The sequence below is a fragment of the Falco biarmicus genome, chromosome 3 (genome assembly GCF_023638135.1).
Source record: "Falco biarmicus isolate bFalBia1 chromosome 3, bFalBia1.pri, whole genome shotgun sequence".
Taxonomy (NCBI): domain Eukaryota; kingdom Metazoa; phylum Chordata; class Aves; order Falconiformes; family Falconidae; genus Falco; species Falco biarmicus.
The window spans coordinates 83,541,192-83,554,316 of NC_079290.1; the positions used below are offsets into that span (position 1 = coordinate 83,541,192).

A 13,125-nucleotide genomic window follows, 5' to 3' on the forward strand; every position below is an offset into this window, starting at 1 on the left:
GAAAGGATGAAAGCATCAGGCTCAAGCAAGAGAAAAAAATTTTCATCTCTGAGGTCAACACAGAACCACTACAGCAGGACTGAATAGATTCATTTCTCCTCCATTAATAAGCTGATAAGGTAAACTCTGAACATAAGGGGAGCAAGAATGAATTCTTTGAATCAAACTTCTTTTCCTGTATTGAAATAACTGTTCTTTCCCTCTAGTTAGACCTGGGGTTTTTCAGGGTTGGGGTTTTGGGTTTTTGGTAGTTGGGTTTTTTTTCTATTCAAATTTTCTGGTGCCTGCATCTTTGCTAACATATTTCATTTTTTTTTTAAACCAATGTGGTAAGTAAAGTAAATATTTATTCTTGTGAAATTATTTTATAAGACAGGAACAAAGCAAGCATATTTGATTAACCAGTTCTTACAGATGAGCTAAATCTTCACCCCCAAAAAATTTTGTTCCCCTGCAGTTAGAATTAGGTTTTTTATTTTTCTGCTATTTAAAGTTGCTAAAGCCAAAAGTCTTTCTGAGCTTTCACGATGAGTTCTGGCTGAGAACAATGCAAATTCTCCCTGCCAGCTGCAGGGTCTCAAACAAAAATTAAGTTCTTCCAAAATACAAGTGCTGCTCTAAGAAATAACATTCTGTGGAGCAGATCGTTGGCCATGCTAACAGAGCAGAAAACAAAAAGTTAACTGAATGTAGCCCTTAAACTCTGTGAATGCAAATACTTAAGAAATGGATAGGCAGTAAGAGCAAAAAGTTAATCCTACAGAGCTGTAATGCTGCAGGTAAAGCCAGCTTGGAAGGATTTGATTTGGGAACAGACACATACAGCAGCACTGGAATAAGAGTAAGGGCCTTTCTTTATACAAAGAAATTACAGGAGACAGGCAGCATGATCATGGCTGGTAATATACATTAGCTATGATCTCAGAGGTATCTGGAGGCGAGAGAATAGTTTAATCTCCTTTCTTCCCAGTTTAGCTTCTTGGCAATCAATCAGGGAGCTATTTATTGCTAATTCTGATTGCAGATATCCTCCGGGTAGGCACTGGGCTAACGCCAGTGGTTAAGGATCAGCAAGGGGCCACTGGGCTTTGTGTCACCTGTGACATGTGGTCCACAGGTTGTTTCTTCAAGGACTGCAAATGCCTACTACTTGGGCCCCTTTACTCACAGTCACGTTTTACTTTTTATTCATACCTTCTTTTGATGGGAGAAGCATGTACCATGCTCTGCCTCACATGCAGAAATACCAGATCGTTTCTGTCCCATCAGACAGACGGGGACTCGGCCCCAGGACGTTCATCTGCTGGAGCATGTCATATGTACAGGGTTTGCTTCAAAGTGCTGTTGAAGAAACTAAATATCTCGTTTTGTTGTCCGAAGGGCTTTCCCCTGCTGTTTCCATGCCAGAGAACAGTGCTAATCCATGGTATTTGAAAGGGAAAAGAGATTTTAGAGGAACTGTGACAAAGCAGGAACTCAATTTATGCATACATTATTCCTCCCAACCTAATCCCTAAATGCCTTCCATAAAAAGTATGTCCCTGACACGGCTGCAGTCAGTAAACTGTCAGGCCTACGTTATGTGTTACGTGATTTAATGAGTTACTTCCTTTAAAGCTCTCCTTTGAAGCACAGAAATGCCGTATGATCATTTTCCGTAGTTTCAATATTTGTTTCAAAAGACGAACTCTACACAGGCGAGCTGTATTCCTGATAAGTTTCGCACCCACCGCCCTGGTCGCGGCTTTCGGGACCCCGCGGTTCGTGCCCTTGGAGCGGAGGCAGCCCCTGTCCGGCCGCCCCTGCCCCCGCAGCGGGCCAGCGCCTCACGGGAGCGCGTCCACCGCCGGGGCGCGGAGCACGGGCTGGGCCGGGGGTGCCCCGGCTCTCGGGGTGTCCACCCGCCGGCTGCAGCGGGGTTGCGCGGCGCGCAAGGAGCAGCAGCGGCAGCTGCCCGCTACCCGCCCCCCCAGCCCGCTCCTACACCGCGCCCCTGATGTCAGCGCGCTAAGCCCGAGCCCCGATCTCCGCAAAGAGATGCTGAGCGGATTACGAGCCAGGAGTTCGCCAACTGCCTCCGCTCCCCAGACCTGCCCTGCCTGCCGGCAGCCTCTCCCCGCTTACCGCCGCCGCTCGGCCGCTCAGCGGGCCCGGCCCGGCCCCCGGGGCACCCCCGCGGCAGCATGCCCCGGCCCGGGGGCGGCCGGCCGCCGGGCTGCTGCGGGGCGACCCGCGGGCGGCGCCTGACACTTGCGTGAGGGGCGGCGGGGGGACCCTTTGCCCGCCGCGGGGCTGCGCGGGGAAGAGCCGCGGGGCAGCGGGGGGCTGCCGGGTGCGCCGGCCGCCGTGAGTGCCCCCCCGGGCGGTGCCCCGCGGCCGGCAGGCGAGGCCGGCTCGGCGGAGCCGCTGGCCGCGGGGCCGGGCACCCCTCGGGGCGGGGGGGAGCCCCCGCGCCCCGGGGCCGCCATGGTGCTGCTGTCGGGGGCCGGGGAGCAGCTGGCCGGGGAGCAGGTCTGCCCGGCGCCGGCGGCGGAGGTGCCCGGCGCAGAGAGCAGCCCCGAGCAGGGGGCGGCGGGGGCTACCGCCGAGGGGTTGGACGAGGAGGAGGAGGAGGATGAAGACTGCGAGGAGTACGAGGACTTTTCCGACCTGCCCGACACCTGCAGCATCGCCTCGGACGACTCCTTCTACCCGCCGGGGGGGCTGGAGGACGAGGAGGACCGCTGGTCCCTGGAGCAGGGGGAGCACGACAGCCCCGAGGCGCTCAGCCTCTTCCGAGCCTGCTGCACCAACAACGCCGTCGTGCTCAAGGCGCTCATCCGCCAAGGCCCCGAGGAAGAGGAGGTGCGGGAGACTGACTGCAACCGCCGGGTGAGCGCCCCCCCGCCCCGGGACCGCGGGCATCACCCCCGCCGCGGAGGGGATAGCACCCTGCCCCCCCGGGGGGCAGAGCGGGGGCAGGAGGGGGCGGGGATCGGGTGAGACCGCCTTCGTTTGGGGCGCGGGTGCCGGTCTGCCGCGCCGTGGGACGGGACCCCAGGCAGCGGCGAGCGCCTGGAGCTTCGCCCTGCTGGACGCCGCCTTCCGCCTCTGGCGCGGGAAGGGGCCGGTGTGTGGGAGCAGGGAAAGGCCGAGATTCCCGTTTTCCCGCCGTCAGTTTTGAGTTGGGTCTTGTCTTCCTGCAGTCTATTGGGGAGAGCGAGCGGCATCGCTAGTAGCGGTTGTGCGCAGCCGGGCTGAGCCGTCCTCTGCTCTCTGCTGGGGGGGGGGCAACCCCTGCAGGAGTCACACACTTTTCACCCTGAGAATTTCAGCAACTGATCAAAATTTGTGGGTTTGGGGTTCCCACCCCCCTCCTTTTTTTTTTTTTTTTTTTTGTTTGGTTGGGTTTTGTCTTTAGTTCCTCAAAAAATGTGAGTTTGCTCCGGGGTCCTAGAATGCCAAGAAGGGCTGGGGTATTCCTGTGCTAAAATGAGACCTTTCGGAGATCTTCTGCTATTTGTTTTGTTTCTAGTGAACTATTTTGGTTTTTTTTTTTGTCAGTGCAAGATTTGCGGTTCAGCTTTGCCTGTTACTTAGCTTATTTCAGGGACAGAAGGGTTCATCAAATCAGAAGGTGAAAACTTAGGAAAGATTTCCTGGGTAATGTGTAACTGCGACGTCTGAGCACCAATGTTGCAGGTTAGCAACAGCAACTCCTCCCACTACTATTACTACAATTTATATTAAAACTAAGAAACTTTTACTTGTAGTTTGCATAAACGATCTCCAAACATTTTTCTGCAACTAGTCTGTTGTCACTGAAATCAGGAATAAAGAAACCTCCTTAACGCCAATGTAGCATCAAGAAGCAGGCATTCCTTCTTGCAGCGCTGGATGCACGGGGGATTGTTCCACCCAACGTGCATGCTGTATGTTTCATTCATGTCGGATTATACAGACCACACATATGTTTATGCATTACATTTCTGGGGATAATCCTACATATTCATTCAATAGGTGGTACTATGTTAATTAAGCATCATACGTGCTCCTTACAGGTATTTTAGAGTCTTCTAGGGGGTCTCAAACAACAGTCGACCCTATAGTTACAGCTGACCGAACAGTGAACCTCACTTGGCTTCCCATATATGGACTGTCCATAGCTGTTTCATTAGTTTCCTATAGAACAGTCACCTCAGCTACCATACTGTCTCCTCAGTGACCACAAGTTTTAGACCACGCTTTCCCTCTTGGCATGACATTATAGAACTAAGGCTGGTCAGCAATCTCTCCGTGGTGATTATATTGAAACAATAATACATGGTAACACCGTGACAGGAATGTTTTGAAAGAAAGCCTGCATTGTTTTGGTTGGGGAAGTGACTTGCATGTTGTGGCAACGTAAGTGGTCTTCGCATTGAAAATTATACAATAATTTGGGTTTGGTGCTGTTTGGAGAGGGGCTTTTCTTGTGTCTTAGATGTATGTGCTTGTAGGTATTTTCCTACAAATACCTTTACTTCGCCTTCAAAGGACTGTTTTTAACACAGATTTTTAGGGATCTGATTTACTGTAAATTTCTGCAAAAGATACAAATACAAAAAGTTGTATTAACACATCTGAGGGGGCAGCAACCTATGGCACAGGGGTGGGAACGAGTAGCATAGGGTAGAAATATTTTAAATCAACTTCTCTGCCGAGGCCAATATAGGGTGCAGTTATACTCTTTAGACGGTAATATGTCAGATCCAAATGCACATTACCGGAGATTTTGAAGGTCCTGCAGATACATTTATCCTGTATATGAGGTTTAGACCTCAGCTGGAGCCCAAAACTAGCCTCGACACTGTGTGGACACTCGCCTCTGCTGAGGCCCATTGACTCCGTGTCTCTCGAGTGTGTGATGGTAGGGGAGGTTTGGCCCCACCATATGTGTGGCATAAAAGAGTGGGTGCCCCGCAGCCGTCCCTTCTGAAAGGGTGGCCTCCCCACCCAGCAGAGGGTATGCCCTGGCTGTGAAGCTGCAGGCATCCCCCGTCTCAGGGCTGGGGTTCTGCAGAGGTGGGTCAAGGGGTGTAAAAAAGTTTGGTGTAGGCATCACCCCTCATCCCACAGTAGCTCCTTCTGCAGAGGTGATCAGATCAGCGTTGTGAAAACAGTGAATTCACCTGGCTGGACAGCCCTCCATTCACCATCTCACTTCCCGAAAAGCAAGTTAGTCTTCTTTATTTCTTTAGCTTCCCAGAAAAGAAACAAAATTGTAGCTTGAATACAAACTGAAAGTTCCTCTTACTTGTTCATACTTCTAAATAGCTATTTTTTTTCCCCTGTACTTAGGAAATAGTCATTTGACCTGAAATTAAACTTTGACATCAAGTTCTGTTTTCTGCATTTTTTATGAAAACAAAGTAAAAGAACTTCTGGAATTCAGCAACTTGTGGAAGCCTCATGATGTGGGAGACAAGTTCAGTTTCTCTCTCTGCTTCGCCCACAGAAGTGCCCTGATCACAGCGGTATAGGGCAGGACTGTCTGTCTTTTTTGAGACAGGTGTGAATGGGGTGGGAGAAACCTTTTTGCTGGGGGATGCTGAAACTTCAGGTGTGACTGCAGTCCTGATGCCCCCATAGGAGACATCAGGGCAAATTTGCATTATTTTGCCAAGGAAAAGGAACTTCACCTGACAAAAGGGAAGTTTTGCTCAGGTCTTTTATTGCCCTTTCTGTGGGTTTTTTGTAGCTCTTGAATTACGTCTTACAAAGTCATGGGGTGTCACCCATAAACAAAACTTAATCTTACTGCCAAAAAGTAACTGAACAAATTACATACACAATTTGTGCTAGTGAGATTTTTTCCAGCATCCTCTTTTAGTGGGATAATGTTTGTTTACAATGCTATCTTGCATGCATTTCTTGGAAAGCTTTTTGTTTGTTTGTTTGTTTCTTTTCTGTGAGGTAGGAGAGAGAAGGAAGAGTAACTTGCTTTCTGAGAAGTGGGACAGTGAAGGGAGGGCTGTCCAGCTGAGTATATTAACTATTTTCACAATCCTGATCTGATAACCTCTGTTAAGTATGTACAGTACAGTGTCATTTTCACAATTTGAAAAGTATTTTTTTTCAAAATAGACAAAGCATGTGACAGGTTATGGTAGTGAAACAATACCATATATTGATTCTGAAAGTTATTAAACCTAACTCGCAAAACATAGCATGAAGAAGAAACTTCCTAATGGTTAAATCCTTTAAATGAACTTGGGTGCAAACAGCTGGAGTTTTGCCATTGCTTTGTTCTAAAATTTTTACCTAGTCCTTAAAGTGTAAATGTATAAATTTATGATTCAGAAAAAATCCTTTCTGAAAATGCTAAGATCCAGAGGTAACCTTACTTATTTTCCTCCATCCTTTTTATTGAAACACATAAATTCTCTCTTTTGAGTCAATTTGCCAAGGCTGGATAGTGGCTTTTCGTGGGGTTTCTGCAGAAGCATATATTTCTCATGCTCTCTTTGTGAGCTGCAAAACCTCCCGCCAGGCCCAGGCTTTTATTAAATTCACTTTCTTGCAGTAAACCAGACTCCATAACATCTGATTTATTAGTGACCACATGTAGCCTGAAGATCGGTACCTTCCCTGTCTTGTTTTCATTACTGTTGAGACAACAACAGTTTATATATCATCATCTGCATAGCATCCCCAAAGGGTTGATCCCCGCATCTTCCTTTGCACTGCTGTCTGTGTACCTAGTCCCAAAAGTCTGGCTTGTTACTGCATTTCCTCTCCTTGCCAAACCTAATACTGAAATATTTGGAAGAGAACGATGACAGCATATAATATATTAATTGTAGATCATGCAGGGCAGCCTCTCATTCATTAATGTTAATGTATTTACCTGCCTTATGGTGGCAGCAAAGACGGATTTGCAAACAGAGATCTGAAAAAATAGTATCATGGCTCCCGTGAAATCTCCTGACCTGACAGAGACCAGAGCGTCATCTGGATAATGATGCTGCTTTTCACCATGTGATGGGAGGAATGGTTTTGCCTCCTTACTAGGCACATTTCCAGAATGTCAGAGATTTGCATCTCTTAAGTTTAACTTCACTTAATATTAAATTTTGCCTGGTGACCAGGTTTATATATACTCAGAAAGACAGAGTTCCAAAATCTGGTGTTACCTAGCTGCAGAATGCAAGCAAATTTAGAAATTTGCCATGACAATAGAGAAAGCAATAAGGAATGGGGGTGGGGTGGGTGGGTTGGGGGTGGTGGTGGTGGAGAGAGAGAAGGCAAAGAACGTTCTCTTTCCAGATTGAAATAATCACTGCAGCTCATCTTCAGAAAGGTTTTGTGTAAACCATCCCTGTGGTATAGTCTATATTAGTAGGTATCCTGTAACTCCGTATTTTAGAGTTGATATATGTGCGATAATATTCTGTTGTCTTTTTCAACTTTTCATTTTTTATGTCATTGTTCAATGAGTCTTTCACCCGGTCCCATAGATAACTAGGAACCAATTTGCTGTTAAACAGTTTATTGTTGTAGGCAATACAGGCCTGGAGGGCAATGTTGGCCTGGAAGTTGCTGTTACTGAATAAACACAAAGAAGGTAGTGATGCTCTGGATAGAAATCTACTTGAAAAGCTTGTGAGAACATAGGGTTGTGCCAACCAGGGAAGTAAGCCCAGAGAAGTAGGAGCAGGAGAGAAGTTCCCAGCAGGAGGTTCACATGGTGTCGTACATAAACAAGGAAGGTGGTTTCTCTGCTCTCCTCCCCTCAGCAGAGAGGAGTGGGTTTCTCCAGAGGATGAGTCAGGTGTCCATGTAATGCTCATGCTCTAATTGCTGTCCCTTCCTCCTCTGCCAAAAAGCCTCCCGCTGCTGACTTTTGAGAGAGTTTGCAGAGACTGGTCACATGCAACTTATCATTTGGGCTCAACTCATACCTCCTGAAGTGGACAACATGTGTTGGAGAGCATCACGAAGTGACCCCCTGAATCAGGTGGAGATGCTTCTCTGAGTGCAGCTGGGGTTTGTGTGTTGCTGGCTGTAACAGCACGTCTCAGAATGGCATCGCTCACCCAGTCTCCTTGTTGGACCCATGACAATGTCTGAGGCATCAGACATGTCACACCGGTCTCCCTGCCCTGTGCGGCAGTGCTTCTCATCGAGGCAAAGTAGCCCACCGGCACCGTACCACCACAGCGAGGCTGCTTCAGGCAAGGCAGCTAGTTTAGGAAGCATTACCCTTCAGAGTTTTTCGCAGAGAGATGCACAGTGAATCCTCCATGGAGCTGACACCTGAATTTGTCTTTGCCAAAGGGCTGTGCTCCTAAAATTGTGACTAGCTGAGAAGGACAGGGAGCCAGTGGTTCAGAATCCCACTTCCCGAGTGAGGGAGCATTGTGCTGGATAATGCTTTTCTAAAAAGTCATGTATCACAAAAAGTGCCAGAGCCTGTGTGACACTCCATTAACCTGTTTTTATTATTTTTGTTATCGTCACAAGGATAACTTGTAAAAATAAAAAATGAGGAGCACAGCATTTTGTGGCGAGGGATAAAGATCTCCCTGTCACATATTGCTTTTCAGTTGTCACGGCACATAGCATAAGTCATCCCATGTCAGAAAAAGAATTTGAAAAATGTCATCTGCTACAGTGCTGAGAACATTTTTTGTGTTTTCATAGGCAGTTTCAGTTCGCTCATATTCTCTCATACAAGGTATTCTCATGAGAAAGATTGTATTGAAACTCAACATCCTGACACTAAACCATGAAAGAAGATTTTTTAGGGTGGAAATAGTTTTTAGAAGACCCTAATGGCAAAAGTAATCTAATTTAAATCTTTCAAAAAAGTACAGAAACAGCCAAATGCACTAAAAAAAAGTCCCTGGAAATATGTATGTGTTTAAAAAGGAAGTGAACGAGCAAGGCAAGGCGAGGAATAGTAGATGTCAAAATACAGAAGCTGCTCAAAACAAACCGGGAACCCTTCAAATACTGCAATTACGACTCAAGGGAAGCCAGCAGAGAGGAGCAGATAGAGCATGGAAAATACGAAGTCAGTTGGCTAAGAGGGAATTCAGTGAGCTAAGCAGAGCGTGGACCAGATTGATGCAGATGGGCACTTGGAGGCGTTGTCAGCAGAGCGTGGGCAGGTTAGCTGCCTGCCTGCCCTTGTCTGCATTCATCTGAAGTGTTAGGTGATAAATGCCTTTGTAAATCTGGCACAAGAATATATCTTTTAAAATAACTTAACTGAAGAAGTATATGCACGGAACATGCTTCATATGGAATAAAGAACAATTAATAAGGAGCATAAGGGTGCTTAGGCACAAAGAATAGCAATGCAGGTGTGCAACAGACCACTGGAAATGCGTGACCAGACCTGCTGCATCCTCCATACAGCTGACAGCGAGTGAGACAGAATTTGTACTTAGTGTCAAAAGCAGCATTGGCTAACAGATACAACTCTTACTGAAATTGTTAGATACAGATTTGAAGACACAGATTTCTCATCAACATGAGAAAGGTTAAATACAAGTTAAATCTAGTTTCAAGTGATGCAGCTTTTAGAGAAACCAGATGAAGAGTAGTTTCCTTGACGAATTTTGACAAATTGCTTAATGCAAAGTGTATGGAACCGGAGGGATGTGTTTAGCCTGATGGTAGCCCAGAAGTAAAGGTCAAAGCAATCTTTTGTTCTAACTTAAGCAGTGTTTCACTTTAGTGTCTTAAATCAAGTATGTGCAGTTGCAGAGCTCCTCAGAGATGCAGGAATAATCCTGGTTACCCAGATGAGCGCAGGTTGACTCCAGATGTAATAAAATATAGCTGCATTTAAAATCTAATGATAGTCTAACAAGACTGGTTGTCTGGACATCTGTCATCAATAATTATGACAGATCTATAATGGTGTCTTTAATAGAACATGTCTGTAACACAGTTAAGAAGTGTGACCTCAGGATGCCTTACTGCATTTTTCCAGGAGAATCTCTGAGGTTTATTTTACAGTCCACAATGTGACACTGCTAATTCCTTCATCCTATTAGGAAATGAAAATTTATATTCTTGTGGAGGAATTCCTTAAGAAGGAATATTGGCACTAATTTTCTCCCTTAAAGCTTCCTACGATCCTTTCCCTGAAATTTTATTGAGGCATAAAATGCTCTCCAAAGTTCAAGATTTATATAAAATTGGTTTTCTTGAAGCTTGGTATTTTAGAAGAATTATTTGGAAGTAATCATAAGTATTGTAAATAGGCAACTTCCAACAAGAGTTCCTTTTGATGCTGAAGCTGCAAAAAAGAGTAGGTCTAAAAGAACGTAAGAGGGAGAAAGGAGCTTTAAAAAAAGAAGGGCAATTATCTTTAATAAAGTCAGGTTTAAATCCTGCAACAAAGGAGGTGGAAAAAGGCAGTGACGTTGCTCTCCACCTCACTTATGGTGGAGCTGAAGACTTCCATGCAGAAGACTTAGGTTTTTAGCTGCTGCCTGATAGAGGATAAGAAAAATCTAGAAGCATCCTGTGACATCCAACTTACTTTTCCTTTTATTCTGTCTATCCCAGCAATCTTGTAGCTTCTTATAGCAGGAAATGAACTATTTTTAATAATTTATTCCTGATTCTGCTTTGCCTCCCTACTGTTGCTCTAAATGTTAAGTGTTGCAGTTCTGGCTTTTCAGCTCCATAAAATGGTGTCTTGCACAGAGCATTGGTGGCATCAAAGGTGCCTTAAAACTGGACCTCTCCAAAAAGATCTGGGAATTCTCCTTACTGTAAGGGGCTGCTGGAGTAACCACTGGTTGATGTTGCTGGGTGGCTTCAGGGTGGCCTTAGAGAAGTGGGTTGTTTTCAGCTTGCTTCCGTGTGGCTTGGTGGTTACAGAGGAGTGCTCCAACTGTCCTAGCTTTGGACAGAGAGTCTTCAGAGGCAAGGCCGAGTGTGCTACTTCTTTCCAGAATATAATCACATCTGTGACAGAGTTTGCATGGCGTGAAACCTGTCAGAAGTGTTCAGTACTTCTTCCCAGAGGGGAAGAAGGCAGGGACTTCTGCACTTGGGTTTCAGTTGTATTTACAGTTCATCCCTAAGCAAAAACCACTTGCAAAACTTGGAGCTCAGAAACTATTTTGTCTGTGAATAAGTTTAAAAGGGGTGATTTTAGAGACTTCATGTCAGGGATGTGGGCAGCATAGCTGTTGCAAATTCAGAACCAGAAGTTAAGAAGTAAAGGGCATCTTCCATTAGTACGACACCACTGCGCAGATGTTCACAATCCCCAAAGCCTTCAGTTGCTGTTCTTGCTGCTTTAGATTTTCCATGCTTTATCTGTATTCATTAGCAGATGTTGTCTCTTTAAAAAAAATATATGATAAGAGCAAAACTAAAATAAGCTGTAGCTCTGTGGTGTTTTGTGGTGATATTCAGGCATTCGTTTTTGAGCCATTCAATCAGTTTCAGTTTGCATCAACATATGTAAAGAATGTGTGACTATATGGAGAACGCCTGCATTGTTTTGATCCCAGCAACTCTGCTGATACCTGACATGCCATTGTTTTGATCCCAACAACTCTGCTGATACCTGACATACCAACGCACATGCTAGTGGAAGTGATTAATATCTCTGGGCACTGTTTTCTTCTACCTTCCCTTCCTCAAGGTCTAAGATTTCTAACATACAGAAAAAAAAATAGTTCCCAGTACACTTCTCCGTGAGTCTAAGGTAGCACCAGTGCTTGGCCTGAGGGGTGTTTCAAACCTTTGGCTAAGAAGTGCTCCTTGAATTAGGATACTACTCTGTGTAGAAATCACTTTTCAGGCCTCATGCCTGACCTGAAACAAAGTGCATGACAATAGTGTTTCTCAGGAAGAAAATGGAAGTTGAAACTGATAGCACCACTAAGAAGCATCTGGTTGCCCTGAAAAATGGGGCCCTGTTGAGTTCCAGTAGCCTGGATGAGCTACCAGGCTTCACGTACTCTGGGGAAGGAGGTGGGCCCCAAAGCCCCCAAATTCTTCAGCTCCAGGATAAGTACCAGAAAGGCATCGTCTGTACCTCATCTATCAAGGCTGTAGGTCTTGAGGCAGAGTCCCTGAGAAAAAAAAATAAAAATGTGCCCATCCCAGGGACTGGGCTCAGAACTATCTGCTAAGAACCACAACGAGAGCAGTGGATTCAGGTGCCAGCTGCAAGGGACAGCAGGTCCCCAGTGTTGCATCTTTCAGCATCATCAAGAGCTTAACTCTGGGTTCCCTTCACGTCCTTTGGTCCTGCTTGTTCTGGAAGTGGTGATGTGGGCTGTGGCTCATGCAGGACCACAGTCAGCGCTGCCAGATGGAAAGGTCTCTCATCAGGTAGTCCCTTTTCAGAGGTGAGACTTGCTTGTTTTTCCCTCAGTCTGGCTTGCCACTGACTTTTGTGGGGCATTTCAAAAAGGGGTTTGAAATATGTATTAATGTTCACTTTTGCATGTGGCAGAGGAATCGCTTGTCATCGTATTCATTTTAGTCACACAGTCTTGTCTGTGTGCTTGGGAATAGCGTAAACTATGAAAATAAATACTAACAAGTGTTGAACCTGGAGTACAAGTAATCAAAATATCTGTTTTGATCTATCCAGACATTTCAGCAGGTAATGTTACATTCAAAATTTGTTCTACTGCTCAAGAAGAGGTAGACTGAAAGATAAAAAACCTCAAAGCCCTGTTATACATTTTGGTAATGATTATTGTGTAACAGAGACCAAAAAAATTTGATGATTTATTGTAATGCTTTTATGTGTTGGTATTAGTTAGTCTTCACAGAGGAGAATGATAGTGAGATGAGTAGTGACTCTTGTATGACTTCACAGGTGTTGGTTGCTTGATGCCACATAAGCTTAATGTGCATCAGGTTTGTTTTAAATTACTTTTCATTCAAGCACTTTTTTCTTCCTCTAAAGAAAAATGATACGTGATCATCAACAAAAATTCACTGTTAATTTTGAAATAAAGATTGATTTGGAAAGTATCAGCAGCCTTTTACTTGTAGAGAATCCCACTAGATGAGCGTGGGCTGTGCATGCATTGCTGGAGGAAACCGTCTCTGGTGTGAGAGCACGTGTGCAGCTCAGCTCATGTCCACCCTACTCAGAGTCAGCCTCTCTGA

At 45.6% G+C, this 13,125-nt stretch overlaps 1 protein-coding gene across 1 annotated transcript in view; it reads left to right on the forward strand.

Moving 5' to 3' along the window:
* Positions 1–2,025: 2,025 nt before the first annotated feature.
* Positions 2,026–13,125, forward strand: part of ANKRD33B (ankyrin repeat domain 33B) — a 46,601-nt gene continuing 35,501 nt past the window's right edge. The window contains exon 1 of the mRNA XM_056333488.1: positions 2,026–2,871. Within this exon, the coding sequence (XP_056189463.1) occupies positions 2,467–2,871 (405 nt within the window). The 5' untranslated portion in view covers positions 2,026–2,466. The remainder of the gene's footprint in view (positions 2,872–13,125) is intronic.